Source organism: Folsomia candida, unplaced genomic scaffold (assembly GCF_002217175.1).
Source record: "Folsomia candida strain VU population unplaced genomic scaffold, ASM221717v1 Fcan01_Sc007, whole genome shotgun sequence".
NCBI classification, from domain to species: Eukaryota; Metazoa; Arthropoda; class Collembola; order Entomobryomorpha; family Isotomidae; genus Folsomia; species Folsomia candida.
In genome coordinates, this window is record NW_019091199.1 from 5,299,938 (window position 1) to 5,315,928 (window position 15,991).

Consider the following 15,991-nt stretch of genomic DNA (forward strand, 5'->3'; position numbering starts at 1 on the left):
ACATCAGTCAGCCGATACAAATGCACAACTAATGAGGATTTAGGATGGATTCAAAACTAATCACTTAAAGATTTTGATGCCCTTTGGACATAGATGAGTATATTTACTAAAACCCCCAAGTAGCTTGTCGTTTGACCCCATTTTAGTCCTATGTGCAACTATCTGGATCTACAATGTTGCAAGGATTTTCATAATCAGTAGAAACTTTGATTTTTCATGAAGGTTTTTAAACGATCAAAAATGGGATTTTTCGTGTTTTTTTTGTATCTTTGAGTAGGTGTGGGGGACAAATTGGTCATGGAGTCAAACCATACTTACCGAGCACTACATTTGCAAAAGGGCATCAAAATAGGTTAGTGATAAGTTCTGACTCCCTCCTACCAGGGATAAGTACATGCAGAAGTAGCATTAAAAACTGCAAAATAAGCGGTATATGTAGTATGCATGCATACAATCATGTAATGTACTATTCACTGCAACAATGTATTGATACGATTATTAGTTAAAATCTTATGATATATATATCTCTTTGGTTAAAATCAAACCAAACTAAATCAATTTTCAAATCAAACCCATTTCCCATATTTATACAATTATTCCGTCGTGGTTGGTAAATAACTGATCAGTTTTCATACAATTTTTACGATCTACCTACTCTTAACGATTTTCTTCCTTTGTTTGCATATTTACAGAGAGTACGTAAAATTTGAGCTGTCTCATATTTCTCGCACTGTCCTAAATTTTCCCTTCGTAACGCTACGCATCAACCTTATTTTGTCAACCACACACAAGCCCGTATTTGTTTTATATGTACACTCACTCAAGGTCTCAAAGTTGTGCTAAAACCCTAAAAACTTATCTTTCGTTTTAAATAAGAGATGCGTAAAAAAGTGAATTCAAAGTGATTCCATTTCTTTAAAACTAGATTCACAATCGTTGTGTCCGCATTCAAACTGAATTTTTGTCCGCCATTTAAAAATCCATCACAAATTTAATTGATATGAAATTTGCAAAGACAAGATCTCCCAATGGTCACGTTTTGCAGGGATATTTGCATCCTAAGAAGAGAAAACGGGCCCTAAAGTTGACACACTTTCCAAATTTACTGCGCATTTTCTCCTCTTCAGATGCAAATATCTCTGCTAAACCTGCCGATTTGTAGATCGTTTCTTTTACAAATTTCATACTAATTAAATTTCTGATCGATTCGTCTCGTTAAAATCAGAGGGATGGACTCCACGATTCTGAACCTGCTTTTAGCAAAAACCTTGCAAAGCCCATCTTACCCCAAAAGTCGTGGTGATGCACAAGAAGGGTGCTAAAGAAATGCATTGCATATTATTTATTATGCACTGGCTGTAGTATGTTTTCGCTGTTCATCTTCTTTTCTGTGCCGAGGTGGTGGTTGGTTGGTTGGTGGTTGTTATACTTCTTCTCAATTCTTGCATTTGTGATTTTTTGCAAATATTTATTTCACAGTTGGCCGGATATTGAAGGTAGCGAGAGGACACACGGCGCCCCCACACTTTCCCCCCACGACTACCACCACCCAAAGCTGCGCCCCGTTCCAACCTCCAGATCCCGAGATAAAACGATACGACGGCTCAGGTGGTCGAGAAAAATTAATTAATTAATAATAACATACGTCTTTTTCTTGATAATAACGTAAAAATTCTTCGGCTCGTCTTCTCTCTTAGTAAACAGCTTGTTTCGTTCGGCAGCTAAAAGAATAAAATAAATAATGGTCCATAATTTGGCGAATGTTGTTAGTCAGTTAAAATAAATTTAATTTTTAACGTCACGCTACACTCCTTGAAATTGTGATGTGGATGTTAAGTACAGTTCAGTGTCGAATAAAGAAGGAATAGTGAAGATATTTCGTAATTTGCAATTCAATTTGGTTTTGTCTGGGATCAAATACAATATCGGATGATCTGAAGTTTAAGTTTATTAATAATAAATAAATATCTCAGTTATCTGTCCAAGTTGGAATGAGAGATTAGAGATCTGATGATAACTACTGATAATTAAATTATGTGTTAATTCTGTAAAGCAACTGTGTACATGGAGAGAATCAGTGTGAAGTTGATAAGCTAGTAGATTGTACATAATTACAACAACTGGACTTTAGATAAAATACTTCAGTCCATCTTCTTGCGAATCTGGTCAATTCATTGTTGAATAACTGCTCGTTTATGACGGAAAACGGAACTTCATAAATAATAACGCACCTCCACAGTACGGAAAGTATTATGGAAGAAAATGACGATAAGGTAAGTTAAATAATGTCGTAAACTGTTGGTTTTTGGGTACAAAGCTAATTGTTCCTTCTTGATTTGTAACAATTTATAGATTCGAATTGACAGAATATTAGGATCCTCAGTAACCAGCAATGCTCATTTTAGCTCGGATTCAAACGGCCTCGTGGCCTATCCTGCTGGGTAAGCAACAAGTGGTACATTTAAGTATGCAATACAATAATAGAGTATCGACCAAACAATTTACTACGCACGCACGCAATTGGGAGAATTTATTGATTTGGTATGCTTATTTTTCTTCCCTTTTCAGGAATACCATTGTGCTTCTTGACACGGGAAGTGGGACGGTGAGTTGAGTATATACTTTTGCCTTTTGTTTGTCCACTGTCGTTTGCTATTTCTATCTTAGTTGTAATTTTATCTAATTTTGAATTCCAGGTGGTGACACATATAGTTTTAGAGACGCGGAAATCCATTAGTGCCTTGCAGCTAAAGAGCAACTCCCTCCTGTTTGCAGCGTCCGAAGATTCTAATTGTCTACGAGTGATAAATTGGCAGTCTGGAGTTATAAAAGATATCTCCCCGTGTCAAAATGTTGTTTGCACGGTGAGTTTGTGTTGAATTTTTGTTTATAGCATTGGCTAATTACTGCGTTTTAAATATCAGGCCGTTTCGACCCTACTGGGCGTTCTCGTTACTGTGGGATCGGATCGTGTAGTTTCGGTATGGGATTTCAAAGGACTTCTTGCCAACAGCAACGGCATAAGTCGAAATGGGAACGGTGGTGCCACGCCTACGACTACGCCAACCGGTAGTAGTAGCTCGACGAATCGTGGAAGAAAATTGGCATCTAGCTCTGTAGCTTGTAAAGTTTCCTGCGTAGCATTTTCTCCAGACGGAAATTACTTTGTCACGGGGGGTACGAGGCATCTAAAGTTTTGGTATCTTCAACTTGGAAAGGTATTCTAATGACAATGACCAATGCAAATAAATTGGTAGTTTAGTAGTTTTTTGACGTGACATCTATTTAACATAGAACGAGTGTGTTTTAACGGGTCGACCTGCAATCTTGGGAAGTGAACATTCAAACGCTGACTTTAAAGACGTAATCACAGACGGCAATGGGACTTATGCCGTGGCCAATTTTGATGGGACTGTTTCAGCCACATTGTGCCAGTAAATTTTTAAGTGTACGATAGTTGTAGTCAAATTGTGTTAATATTGTTGATATTTTTTGCAGATTTGATGAACGCCGCTTCCTCGACAAGTGGGTTCAGCTCAAGGTACTGAATGAATATTGTAATCATATTCTGTTGTATTTTCTATAATGAAATAATTTAATATTGCATTGTTGTATTTCTATTTGTAGACTAAGCAAGCGTTATGTATGACAATGGACGATGACCTTTTGTACATTGGCTGTGCAGACGGAATTGTGAGATGCTTTCGATCTGGGAGACTAGATTTTGTAGCAACGTTACCACTTCCACATCATTTAGGAGTCGATGTGAGTGTCCAATAAATGAAGGATGAAATTGAAAGTTGCTTTACTTTGTATGTTTTGATCAGGTTGCAAAAGCTACAGATATCGCATCTTTGTCATCTCACCCTCCTAGTTCAAAGTTTCCAAATGTACTTGGAATTTGCGCTCCAGGCGGTAAGAAAATCATCGCATCTTATGCTGATCATTCATTCTACGCCTGGGATGTTCAAGACATCAAAAGGGTAATTATTTACTTTGCTTTTCAGTTAGATAGGTGTGAACTAAAGATATACAATTTTGTGTACAAAGATTAGTTAACTCTTATAAGCTAGAATAGATTGAGTTGACACACTTGCATAATAATATTATTAACTCTTGAATCTATTTTGTGCGTAGGTGGGATTGTCAAATTCTTGGCTCTACCACTCGGGCTGTATTTGGGATCTGGCTCTGGGACCAACCCAAGCCTCAGGCTTGCCTGGTGGAGCAGTACTTCACTGGCCTGCGTTTTTAACTTGTTCCAACGATGACACGGTAGTTGCATATATACGCAATTATTAGCACATGCATAATAAAAAACTAACCGTTGTCTTATTTTTTAGGTCAGAGCGTGGGATATAACGAGTCAAATGAAGACAAATCTCTTAAGCCAGGTAATATTAACAATATCAAATGTATGACTTCTGACTTTTTATTTATCCCATGTGTGTCATTAACTTTGGCTTGTAAAACCTTTGTGTCAACGCGATGATGACTATGATTTCACCTTTTATTGCAGGAATGTCTGGATATCAAATACATTTCTACTCGATATCTGGATTCGCCCTTATTTATTTCTCACGGGAATGGCGTTCGATGCGTAGGCGTTGGATCTTCATTTATATGCTGTGGAGGTTGGTCATCAACTCTCAAAGTTGTTTATGTTACGCTAAATCTATAAATTTCATGAATGATTGTGCTTCTGTTTTTTTTAGACCGGCAAGGGAACTTTAGATTATGGAGGTCCAAATCCACCAATGAATTAATTAAAATCAAAGCGCACAAGGAAGAAATTTTGTCCATGGATGTTAAAGGCTGTTTGGTGGCTACAGCGTCAAGGGATGGTAGTGTTAATTTATATTTAATTGATCAGGTTAGCTCTTCGTTAAAATTAAAATTAATAAAATTATATATTATTAATTTGCATATAAGTATACAATGAGGACATTTTTCTTTTTTTAGGAAATTGAGCGAATCGCATCGCTTCAAGAACATAAAGGATCAGTGACAAGTGTTAAAATATTAACATCTGACCGAACAGTTCCTCATTCCGTTCACGTGGTATCTTGTGGGGCGGATAAAAGTTTAGTGATTCGACAAATGTTTCCCAAAGATGCTAATCAAGTTCTAGACGTATCACAATTAGTAGAAGGGAAATATGATGGCGAAGTTGACGTTCGAGTTAGTTCAGTAATTACCAGCAAAACTCCACTATTTGACTTAGAAGCAGATATCGGAGGAAAACATGCATTGGTGGCTTGTCAAGATGCCTGTGTTCGAGTGTACAATATTGCTACCGGGAAACATAGCAAAACATTACGCAGTTCAGTTCCAGATGTAAACTTGGGAACTATAATTAAAGTAACTCTAGATCCAAGTGGGTATTATGTTGCCGTTGCTTCCACCGATAAGAGTATTACGATCTTCGATTATTATAAAGGCGACGTTGTTGCATCTCTGGTAAGCAACCCAAGTGGAATTACTATACTACCAACTACTTAAAATAGGACTCGATTACTCATCACCAAAATCGTTAAAATCTGAACACCTTTTTAATGCTTTGGGACTTGCAAATTTACTTGGAAATCCTGCAGAGTTTTTTAAGCCAGTTTCGATGAGTTCCAATTTTTCTGAAGGTTTCTTAAACTTGAGCCCTCCTTCAAAAACTGTAAACATCTGGAGGGCAATGTTTTTTTAAATTAGCAACGACCTGCTCTACATATTTGTGAACTTTAAAATAAATTCCTAGAGCCGATAAATAATTAAAAATGTGCTGATTTTTTCGACGAGTCAGCGAGTCCTACGTTAAATTGTTATTAATTTATTAATTTGTCTTCCAGCTAGGACATTCCGAGTTGGCTACAGCTATTGGGGTAAATATTTTATAATGATTCTTAAAATACTTTTATTTTGCAAGTGGAATTTAATCAAATTATTGTTTTCATTCCAGTTTACTCCAGATTTTCAGAACCTCATCTCCGTAGGTGGAGATTCTTGTATTATCGTTTGGTCTCTTTCAAGAGAAATGGTTGTGACAATGGAGACCCGAATGTCGGAAAAAAGATCTCGAAAGAAATCAATCACTCCCGTACATAATACACCGACACCGGTTACGCCAACACCCACACCTAACCCACCTTCACCTGTCAGAGCGGATTATCGGTTGGTTTATGATTTAGTTTGTTTTTATTATTGCTGTTATATTTGTATTTATAAATTCGGATCTATTGTTTCTTGTTTAATTTGATATTTGACACAGTTTCAGCTTTGGTCAGCTTCCCGATTGGGCTAAGAAGCAAATGAAACCTGCAACTGAAAGTTCAAGTCCTATCCCACCAATCCCACCTAAAAAACCTAACGTTTCAATGCCACAAGGAAAATGGAGTGAAAGAGTTGAACAATCATCGGGGGCTTTAACCATCAAGTCCTTTTATCACTCCGATACAGTAGTTCCTGTTCCATTTAGTAAACCCCAAGGTAGAATTATATACACTGTTTTACTATATACCGTATTGTGTATCCGCACATAACCGAATATTAATTGTATTAGTTGCTCCACCTCCTGTACCAAAAGAAAGCTCACTTGAAAGCCATGATAGCTTCGGAACTGAAAATTATCCTAGAGAAAAAGTTGGCTCTGATCGTGAAAATGAAGGCATCAGTTTAGAAGTGCCTGTCACTAGTAATTTTAAACAGTCACATTACAAAGAGGGGGTAAGTACATTATCTGTAGCTTTTTGGTAAAAATAAATTAGCATACATTTCATTGTAACATCATTTCTTTATTTTTACAGGGTCAGGATGGAGATGACGAAGAGTCGACAGATTTCTATTCAGATGTTGGTAAATCAACTGATGGAGAAACAACAGATAAAAAAGCACAACTTCCCAGACCAAAACCAAGATCAGACAGAGATACGGATTCTGACGGAAGTGTTTCTAGAAGTTTTCAGAAACGATTTCACCCATTCAAAGATTCTTCATCATTGAAAGTTGAGCAAGAACCGTATGAAATAGTTCGAAGTAAAAATGCAGAACTTATTATGTCGGTCAAGCTGAAAAATCGTGAAATGTCGAAAAGTCGTCTGGAGCTTGAAAAACGATTAGAAGAAACCAAGAAAAAGTTACAAAGTGTAATTAGAATACCACTGGCTTATGTTTATGTATTATTTAGTGGATATTTATCACTCGATAATGTTTGTTTTTATTTTAGATCGGGTACAAATCAATGAGTCAATCCACACAAGATCTGAGTCTAAGAGGAAGTTACGGGAAAGGTATGTTGATTATCATTGCACAATTCGGACTACATAATGGGGTGTTGGGAAGGCTTTTGGTGCTTTTGGAAGTATTAAATATATCAAATATATCAAGTATATCTTGTCGTCATCTAACAATGGAACCTTTTCAAGCTACACCGGGATTATGAATTACATGACACTTGTTTATTTTTCCGTTGAATGGTTTCCTCTTTGAAGAAAAATATTGAGGGCAAAGTTCACACATTCGCCTTAGTTTTCGACCCTTGGAGGAAAATTGAAAAAAATTAACTCAAAAATTAAACTTTGCCCCCTAATTCACCGGAAAGATAAGTGTCATATAATTCTTGATTTTTTGATATAACTTGCTAGAAAATCCAAGTGTAGCTTGAAACAAGGTTCCATTGTGAGTACATAATTATGTCACTGGAAAATTGTTACTCTGTTTGTCTAGCAAACCCACCTTCACCTCAAATGTCAAATCTTTCAAATATTAACGGCACATGCCATCCACATCACCAGCTTGAGCAAGCAGTAGCTGAATCAGCAAAACATACTGAAACAATTGGACATCGAAGACCTCAATCGCTTGTCATTAGTGGTGTTGAAGGTTCTTCAACTATGTGTCTTTGTCACTGTCACTGTCAGTCTTTTGGATTTTCACCTGTCAAACTAACCACCACTACTCACACTAAAAACGCTTTATCTTCGACACTTCCTAGTTTTGAAACTGACAAAACTCACTCTCGCTTTGTACATAATAACAAAGATGTCCGTCCTTCCATCAATCCCAGGAGAAGAAGCAGCTTATCTGAAACCGTAAAGGTTCCACACCTTTCGTCCAAACTCTGTAGCCCTGATGTAACATGGAGTATGTATATTTGCTGTAAATAATCAATCTTGCTTGCTTCGCCTGTCATATTGCATCCCAGTTTTATTTTATTTATGTATGTGCATGAACAAAATGTATATAATATGTAAAAGAGCCAACGATTTTGTTTACTATTGTTATTTGTTTAGTAAATATGCAGTGACATGAATGAATTTTATTGATTATTATTAACCCTGTGCTATGATTGAGTTTTTTGTTTTGTGTTGTCCCCTTTTCTAGAATATCTGGAGGATTCCGATGATGACATTGGTGACGACGATGGTGGAAATATTCGACGAGCATGTTCCCTTTCTGATTTAAATAACCTGCCTGCTACCAATGGTTCTTCTACGGGACGAAGAAAACGGTCTTTTCATAGACACAGAAATAATGGTGTTTATATATTTTTTAAGTCTTATCCCAATTATCATTTTATGTCTCTATAACATACAGCAAGCTTGAGTTATATTCTGCATGCTGAATAATGCATAGTCAATAATCGTATTACATAATCAATTGCTCAAATCTTCCAATTTTTGTTATATTTAGCTTTGCGACGAGTAGAAATTGTTTTGAATGTTATGTACATACATTTACTTGCTTAGATTTGTTATATAGATATTATTTATAGTTTATTATGAGATTTTTTACAATGCTGTTGCATATTGCAGAACGGAGCCGAAGTGGAAATACGGGTATATTTGATCCACAGAATCTTTTAACAAGAAGCGTATCGGTGTCTGCTTTAACGAATCAAGCGCAGGTATGAATGTCAGTCTTTTAATTTGTTCCTTGCCCGTACATGATGATATTTAATTATTTACCTTCTCTAATTTCAGAGTGATTCAGACCACGAGTCCTTGCATGCTGCTACACCCTCCTACATGTCGAAAACCATCAGCTCTCAAGGTGCATACATAAATAATTAATTTATCTTAAATAGCCTGCCTACTACGCTAATTTGCCAATTGTTCTCATTCTGAACGAAGAAAGACCAAATTTTTATATAGACCTAGAAACAATGTTTGTAAAAATTTTGAACAGCAATACTTAATTATTATTCGTATAATAATTGATGAATATGCCGGGTAGCAAACGTTCGAGATTATGAATCATAATTTATGATTCGGATTTTCATATTTCATTGGTCTAAAAATAATTCTCGGACTTGCCTCGCCTTTATCGTTTTATGCAATGTTTTATCGTTTGTGTAAATGTTTACGCAAAGTCAGTCACACAACGCATGACATGACAATCATGAGGATGCAATTAAATATGTTATTTATGGATGATGCTTCTTACAATCTTTGGCGCACTCGAACCTGACAAGACTTTCTGTGAAGGAATCATGATTGGTTCTTCTTTGAGTAACTATCGACAATTGAACATTTTCTTGGCTGTTTTATTAGGTAAACTTAGGAGAAAGCCTACGACAGTCGTTTCAGCTTACTCTCAATCGCAAGGTATATATACTCTCCTATCGCACATTCTTTCCTGTTTGTTTATGTATGTGAAATATATGTCAAACCTTTCTTTTCTGCTTTTCTATTCCCTAATCTATTGCCTTTTTTATTCTCATTGTATTCATAAATTTACAAACCAGTGCTATATTTTTTAAACCAACGTTATGATTTTTGTTCAATGTTCAATGTATAAAATTTGATTGGTATTATCTATTTAAAGAAAACTTGATGCGGGATGGTGGACCCAGTGGGGGAGGACGTCTACGTGTTTCCGCTAGCGAGCAAAATCTTACCAAAATTGGATCTTCGAAAGCTCCTACACCAATGCCAAGAAGTAGAATGAATGCACCAAACATGAAAAAACCTCAACAAGTTCACGGTATTGCTCGCGGAATGGTTGGAATTGTTACTGGAGTTCGTCAAGGAGAAAATGATGATGGTTCTTGTAAGTCCTTAATTTTTATAGCGTGCATTAAAATTTAATCAAATATTACACTATCCTATTATTGCTGTTGTTTCTTTGTTTTTAGTAAATGTGGTGACTGCATCGACCAGCGTAGACGCTTTGAAAAAGTCACTCGACCAAGTTATAATGCTTCGACATCGAGTCTACCATGAAAGTATTCCACATGAGGCTCCAATTTGCAGAATTCTTGACGACGGTTTACGATCTGTGCAACGAACGCTGCAAGAATCAATCCACTTTCAACAAGAAACTACCACTAGGCCTAAAATTTTCGCGGAAAATGAACCAACCGTATTGTAACATTATGATCCCGGTCGATTAAACTCGTAAATCCAGAATAGTATAATATGAAGCATAAGTTTCTTTCTGACAAATACATGTATGACATTATCAAAGGAAATTCAATAGGCAATAATAATTCTGGCGAAAAATGTGCTCACCTTATGTATGGTAATGACTGATATTGCAATTTTGTCATATTAAATACTAATCACGGAGTTACATTCATGTCCGTACAGCTAATCTTGTTCAAAAAATAAAGGACCAAGTGCTTCCTTCAAGTCAGGTAGGCGTAATGAGTATTACTCCCTGATGAATAAGGTAGTCAGGAAGTTTTTAATTTTATATGCAATTTATTAAAATAAATAGGACCCGAAATTATCTTACCATTAAAATTCATACATATTATACATTGATTAAAGTATTAGTGTAATTGTGATTTTGTACAATTCAATTAATGTGTCCAACTGGTGATTGCTAAAATAAACTTGAGAATAATAAAATGTACTCAATTTCAGCTTGCCATTTTACACGTATCGTATAAGAATTATGTTACAATGGAGGTTGGAAAAAATTTTCCAAGTAAAAACAAATTTAGGTAAGCAAAATTAAAAGTGGGAATTGATAAAAAATGAAAGCAGATTATGGTTTACAGTTCCTATTTTTTAGTTTCATCATCCTAATCTTCATCATCGGAAAATACGTCAGGATTGTCGGACACTTCATCTTCGCTAGTGTCGTTGTTATGATCCATTTCATCCATTTTTCGTAAAATTTCCATTAATTGTTCTTGTAACTCTTCAAATCCTGAAGCAATTCGCTTTCCTGCTTTCTTCAATGAGGTTTTCAGAGTTGTCACAGTAGACTGTAAGACAATACAGAAATATTTCATACAAATTCAAATCTTGTTATAATTTTTAATTCTTGTAAAAAACTTACCGTTGGAGGCATGGCTGCAAGCTTGAGGAGAACATGTCCGATTTGTTCAATAATGTGCTTAGCCTTCGGTTCTGAGGTGACTAATAATTTTGGAAGAATTTGTACAAGGTCAAGGTTTACTGTTTGTCTGGTGAAATGCAGAACGTGGTCAATAATATCTTCGTACAGGTCTGCATGTATGTGCTGCATAAGAAAAATAAGACTGACAGTTAGCTTAATCGGCAACACACCCGTACGTAAGAAATTGAATAACTGACCATGTCCTCATCCTCTCTTGGTTTCAGATGCACATTTGACAAGAATGGTAGTACAAAGTCTACCAATTTAAGGATGTCGACGCCTTGCAAATTTCTATCATTGGCATTTGCGATTCGAACCACGCTACATTACACAAAAATCAATAGTAGAACTAATAACAAAATCAATAAAGTAATTACGTGCTTCATTATAATACCTATGGAACAAAGCTTTCCCAACTAATCTCGCATTATGTGAAGACATTTTGGTATAAATAGGGAGCCAAATCCCGATATCGTATGGAATCTTTGTGCCGTCTGTAAATAGAGGTTTACCCAATTGAGCGTCAAGTAAATGGTATGATTTGGATTATACTAAAATAAAATAAAATAACAATATAAACACGCACCATATGCAGGATTACACCACATGCACAACACATCCGTAACCACGAATTCTGAAGTGATACGATCCGCAGTCAACAGCCTAATGATTCCGATGGCCTTTACACTTTCTGAATCGGGAGTCTGCAAGTGAAAATATTAGTTCACCAATATTTTTTGTACTACGCTCCATAATACTTATATATTTTATGTATAATGTACGTTAACATCCGATTTTGGAAACCTGTCGATGATTGAAACAAACATGGCTTGTAATTGATTCAACCCAGCATCAGCATTATTGAAGTCAGGTGGAGCACCTAATGACAACACACCAATTATTCATAATTTAATACTATTATCTGCCAATATGTAATTAGATTGACTTTGATGAATTTACAGGAATAGGTCTGGTCATTGTTCGCGTCTCCTGTGTAGCGGAATTGCTCAACATTGTAGCGACACAAAAGATCCACCATGCATTTGAAGGCTGCATTCTTAATTTCAGGATCTGTGTCATGTTCTAATGCCTGCAAAACATAAAACTATTTGTAAAAATTTCCCCTTTCAAGGCTCGACAATCGTGGTGTCTCTACTTACAGTAATAGTAAGTCCCATTATCTTTCGTTTCTCTTCAGCGTCAATCATACCCACCAGGCAGAGAAAACTTAAAAGTTCAATGCGAGTTTGCGTATCGTTGAGATCATCCTAAAAATACGACAGTGAATATTTTACAAATATGTTTAAGTATCCACGGTATAATATCACTAAATCATACTTGCTTACAGTAAAGTGGGTGAGGGCATAAAGTTCGTAGAATTGTCGTACAAATGGCATAATTTTAGGACGGCAACTCAGCACGCGGTTCATCATTAAAACACCTTTTAAAATGTTGTGCATTGAAATTCCAATGCGATCACCACCTGCCACCGTCCCTTGAGAACATGGAAAGTCTTGGACCCCTTTTGACGCGCTGTTGCTCGTAGCACCCCTAATCGTTGCATTTGATTTGGACGTTGGCGATGCATCATCATTTTCCATTACATCTTCCATTTCCACGTTTTCCATCTAAGTAATAATCAATCAATCAGATCACTAATGACTATCTGTATTTATTAATCTATCTGACTTGCTCACCTCCATCATTGATGTTTCATTAGTCCTTTGAGAGGACTTGACGCTGGACACATTCGAAAAATCTGACATACTTGCAATGGTACCTTGGAGTGTACAAAAATAACCGTCAGTCAGGGCGTCCCATCATAACAATAACAATAAATAATACTGGATTATACCATTGGTAAGTTCAAGTCTTCCACGAGTTGCTTTCTCTTCTGTTAATAAGTTATCAATCTTTTGCTGAATGCAATGGGCTTTCAAGTAGTCGTCTGATTTTATCGCATTTGTTTTCTCTTCACCCAGATGAAGTCTTTCCAATGCCAACTTGCATAGCTATAAACCACATTAGATAAATTAAATGATACAAATTAGCACTTTAAAATTCATCACAATTGCTATAATTTGTCGGTATGTTACCTTGTCCTTCAAGGCCATTACTTCTTTTGCAGTAAGAACTCGGCGAGAACCTTGAGTTGGGGGACGAGAAGCGGGTGTCTTATTATTATCATTTCTAGATACACCAGCAACTTCTTCATTGACAATATCCATCGGAGTTTCCACTTCTGCCTCATCGGCATTTATGTCGGGAGAACGGCTAGAACGTGGTGGAATCACCCTCTCTACTGAATTAGTCTTACTACGTCTTCCCTCAGATCCAGTACGTCGTCTTGGTGTAGTGCCCTCCACACTTTGGTCCATAAGTGTTTGATCGGGCTCAAACACTGCTTGGAATATTTCCATCATTTTTTCTCCAAATTCACGCTTATCTAAAATCTTGAACAATGCATCCACTCCCATTTTGATAACTGGAGCCTCGTCCATGACAGGGTCGAGCAAAATCTGTCTCAGGATCTCTCCCATCCGCCTACGATTAGCTTCTTCTAGGCCAATTGCAAGTACAATGGGAACTATGTAGGTCATACAAATTAGAAGTGTGCCATCTTCATCTCTGTCATCTCGTCGTGCATTTCTATGCTCAGTGTGGATTGCCTCAATAACCCTGCAATTTGCACCAACACAGGTAAAATATAGTCACGGTCGTACACAATAATATATGGAAAATTCACAAATTACATCTGGAGGTAATCAAGCATGATCTCTGCGTTTGGCAGCATCTTATTTGCGTTATGGCGAGTATTTCCAAACTTTTTAATTAAATACAGCCAGAACATGACGGATTCCAAACTCAAGTTTTCAATCGGAATTAATTTCTCTTCATTTAGGAAGGAGAGGTCGATGGTATCAAATGTATCGGTAAAATTGTTCCTATAAATATATGAGAAAAAAGACAAGTTAGACATTAAGAGTTCAGTCAAATATGTACATGTGTAATTTGCACTAACAAGTAAATTCCATTCATCACAGTTTCCACAACGCTGGGTTTCCTAACTATCCCAAGGTATTTTAAAAATTCGATTGGACTATTATTACAACGCTCCATCCATGCAGGAAGCAATTTTGCTACCACAACAGTCTTGGACTTGTCTGAAAAAAAGTTTTACCCAAATCGAAGTTATTTATTTTGCTGTATAATTCAATTTAAAAAGTACGACAATATACCATCATGAGATAAGCCCCAAACAAGTGCTTTGCAAGCCTCTCCAGCCTTGAGACTGATAAATGGTCTGGCCGCCAAGCCGTTAAACGCCTCCACTCGTACCTTGGCATCAGAGTCAAATACAAAGTCGTAAAAGAATGCGGACTTCATTAAATTCAAGTTCGAAACTGCAGCAAGCACAGCCTTTCGAACTTCAGGACTTGGGTCAAATCTTGCAAAATATTTCAACCGCCGCAATACTTCTTTTTCGGAATCGATGTATAGAGCCAAAGAGGCAACAGCCAAGGCACGAACGGGCGCATATCGGTCCTAATGTTAAAATATGTTACAGTAACAATGGAATATTAAGTAAATATATTTATGCATATTTAAAAAAAACAATAGCACACCTTCAATCGCTCTAAAAAGCATTGGACTAACTGATGTTTCATCCCAGCATTTCCTGCGATAGGTGCAACATTGGAGTACTGGCTGATAATCGCGTGCGCCAAAGAAATTAGCCGAAATCGAACAAGTGGCCGTTCATCCATATGACACTAAATACAAGAACAATTAATTAAATTCTGCACCAATTTGCATCATTTTCTGATTGGATTACTACCTGCAGATAAAGTTTCAATACGTAGTAATATAGAGGAGGCGTGTCCAATTTGCACCCTTCTTCCAGCTTATCATTTGGGGTTCCAGCATTTAAAAAGGTGTACTGTATGAATTTGAGACCGCTCGAAACCGGTTGTGAATTTGCAGCCTTAAAAAATGGGACGGAAAACATCCACATAGTTTGTGCAAAATACTTTTGATAATCATTTGCAGTCTGCAAACAAAGTAAAAGATGGATAATAATAAATTAAACAAATAAATAAATAATTTTCACCATTTGCCAACTTTTAGTTAACACTCACCGCAGTACTCCTATCTTTGTAAAACCTCTTCCTAAAAGTTTTATAAAGACCTTTTCTCTGATGTGCTGTGAAACGTTGGCAGTCATCCAAACATTCTTTCACAAATTCAGTAATTTCCGATTTCACCTCTGCCGATAAGCCCGATCTGGTCACGTCTGTGGCTGTAGTTGCTGTGCTTGTCGTGGAAGAGGCTACACTCGCCGTGGTAGTGTTGGCATTGGATTCAGTCCCTTCAGACGTTGTCGACTCGGCGTCTGCGTCTTCCTCCTCCTCCTCCCGACGTCTCCCTCCTCTGCGCCTTGTCTGCACCATCTCTCAGCTTGTAAACTTGATTTGTAATTATTATTCGGTATGCAGTACTATTCCAAATTCTTGCAGAATTAGTTATCTAATTTTTGAATATAAAAATAAAATATTCTCTTGAAAAAGGAAATTAAATCAAGATTAGAAAAGACGACGAGAATTTAGAAGAACCACTTGGCTTGGAAATCAACAACCAACTGAAAACTGGTCCG

The 15,991-nt window shown here is 36.7% G+C and overlaps 2 protein-coding genes across 5 annotated transcripts; one reads left to right on the top strand and one right to left on the bottom strand.

Annotated features, from left to right (window-relative positions):
• Nucleotides 1-1,276: 1,276 nt before the first annotated feature.
• Nucleotides 1,277-10,845, top strand: LOC110851689 (mitogen-activated protein kinase-binding protein 1). Of its 4 annotated transcripts, XM_035854071.1 has the most exons (27): nt 1,293-1,412; nt 1,480-2,273; nt 2,353-2,441; nt 2,569-2,605; nt 2,697-2,864; nt 2,925-3,218; nt 3,295-3,434; nt 3,499-3,541; nt 3,628-3,765; nt 3,828-3,983; nt 4,138-4,275; nt 4,344-4,394; nt 4,520-4,634; nt 4,716-4,873; nt 4,963-5,460; nt 5,841-5,873; nt 5,951-6,162; nt 6,260-6,477; nt 6,551-6,714; nt 6,795-7,133; nt 7,214-7,277; nt 7,714-7,869; nt 8,802-8,893; nt 8,970-9,039; nt 9,540-9,593; nt 9,814-10,038; nt 10,124-10,845. In XM_035854071.1, exons 2-27 carry the CDS (start codon nt 2,253-2,255, stop codon nt 10,357-10,359), a joined length of 3,909 nt encoding a protein of 1,302 aa, XP_035709964.1. In that variant the 5' UTR covers nt 1,293-1,412; nt 1,480-2,252; the 3' UTR covers nt 10,360-10,845. The 4 variants fall into 4 exon arrangements, with proteins under 4 accessions (XP_035709965.1, XP_021955253.1, XP_021955252.1 ...); XM_022099560.2 differs by lacking the exon at nt 7,714-7,869 and adding an exon at nt 8,371-8,523 and having other exon boundaries at nt 1,285-2,273; XM_035854072.1 differs by lacking the exon at nt 9,540-9,593 and having other exon boundaries at nt 1,277-2,273.
• On the bottom strand, nt 10,676-15,954 carry LOC110851690. The gene is made up of 18 exons (XM_022099562.2): nt 15,477-15,954; nt 15,176-15,388; nt 14,964-15,110; nt 14,577-14,883; nt 14,360-14,501; nt 14,091-14,282; nt 13,434-14,016; nt 13,193-13,349; nt 13,035-13,117; nt 12,684-12,965; nt 12,498-12,605; nt 12,298-12,427; nt 12,120-12,217; nt 11,924-12,041; nt 11,732-11,831; nt 11,535-11,658; nt 11,278-11,460; nt 10,676-11,203 (listed from the first exon to the last, which is right to left on the bottom strand). Exons 1-18 carry the CDS (start codon nt 15,786-15,788, stop codon nt 11,018-11,020), a joined length of 3,465 nt encoding a protein of 1,154 aa, XP_021955254.1. The 5' UTR covers nt 15,789-15,954; the 3' UTR covers nt 10,676-11,017.
• Between the last annotated feature and the right edge of the window lie 37 nt (nt 15,955-15,991).

Excerpts from the sequence above, each read along its gene's own strand:
- LOC110851690 (XM_022099562.2), bottom strand. The coding sequence starts at position 15,788 with ATGGTGCAGACAAGGCGCAGAGGAGGGAGACGTCGGGAGGAGGAGGAG. Across the intron at positions 13,350-13,433 it reads TAATGGCCTTGAAGGACAAG|CTATGCAAGTTGGCATTGGA; the intron begins GTAACATACCGA and ends TGTGGTTTATAG. Across the intron at positions 12,606-12,683 it reads ATGCCCTCACCCACTTTACT|GATGATCTCAACGATACGCA; the intron begins GTAAGCAAGTAT and ends TCGTATTTTTAG.
- LOC110851689 (XM_035854071.1), top strand. The coding sequence starts at position 2,253 with ATGGAAGAAAATGACGATAAG. Across the intron at positions 4,874-4,962 it reads ATTTATATTTAATTGATCAG|GAAATTGAGCGAATCGCATC; the intron begins GTTAGCTCTTCG and ends TTCTTTTTTTAG. Across the intron at positions 5,874-5,950 it reads AGTTGGCTACAGCTATTGGG|TTTACTCCAGATTTTCAGAA; the intron begins GTAAATATTTTA and ends TTTTCATTCCAG.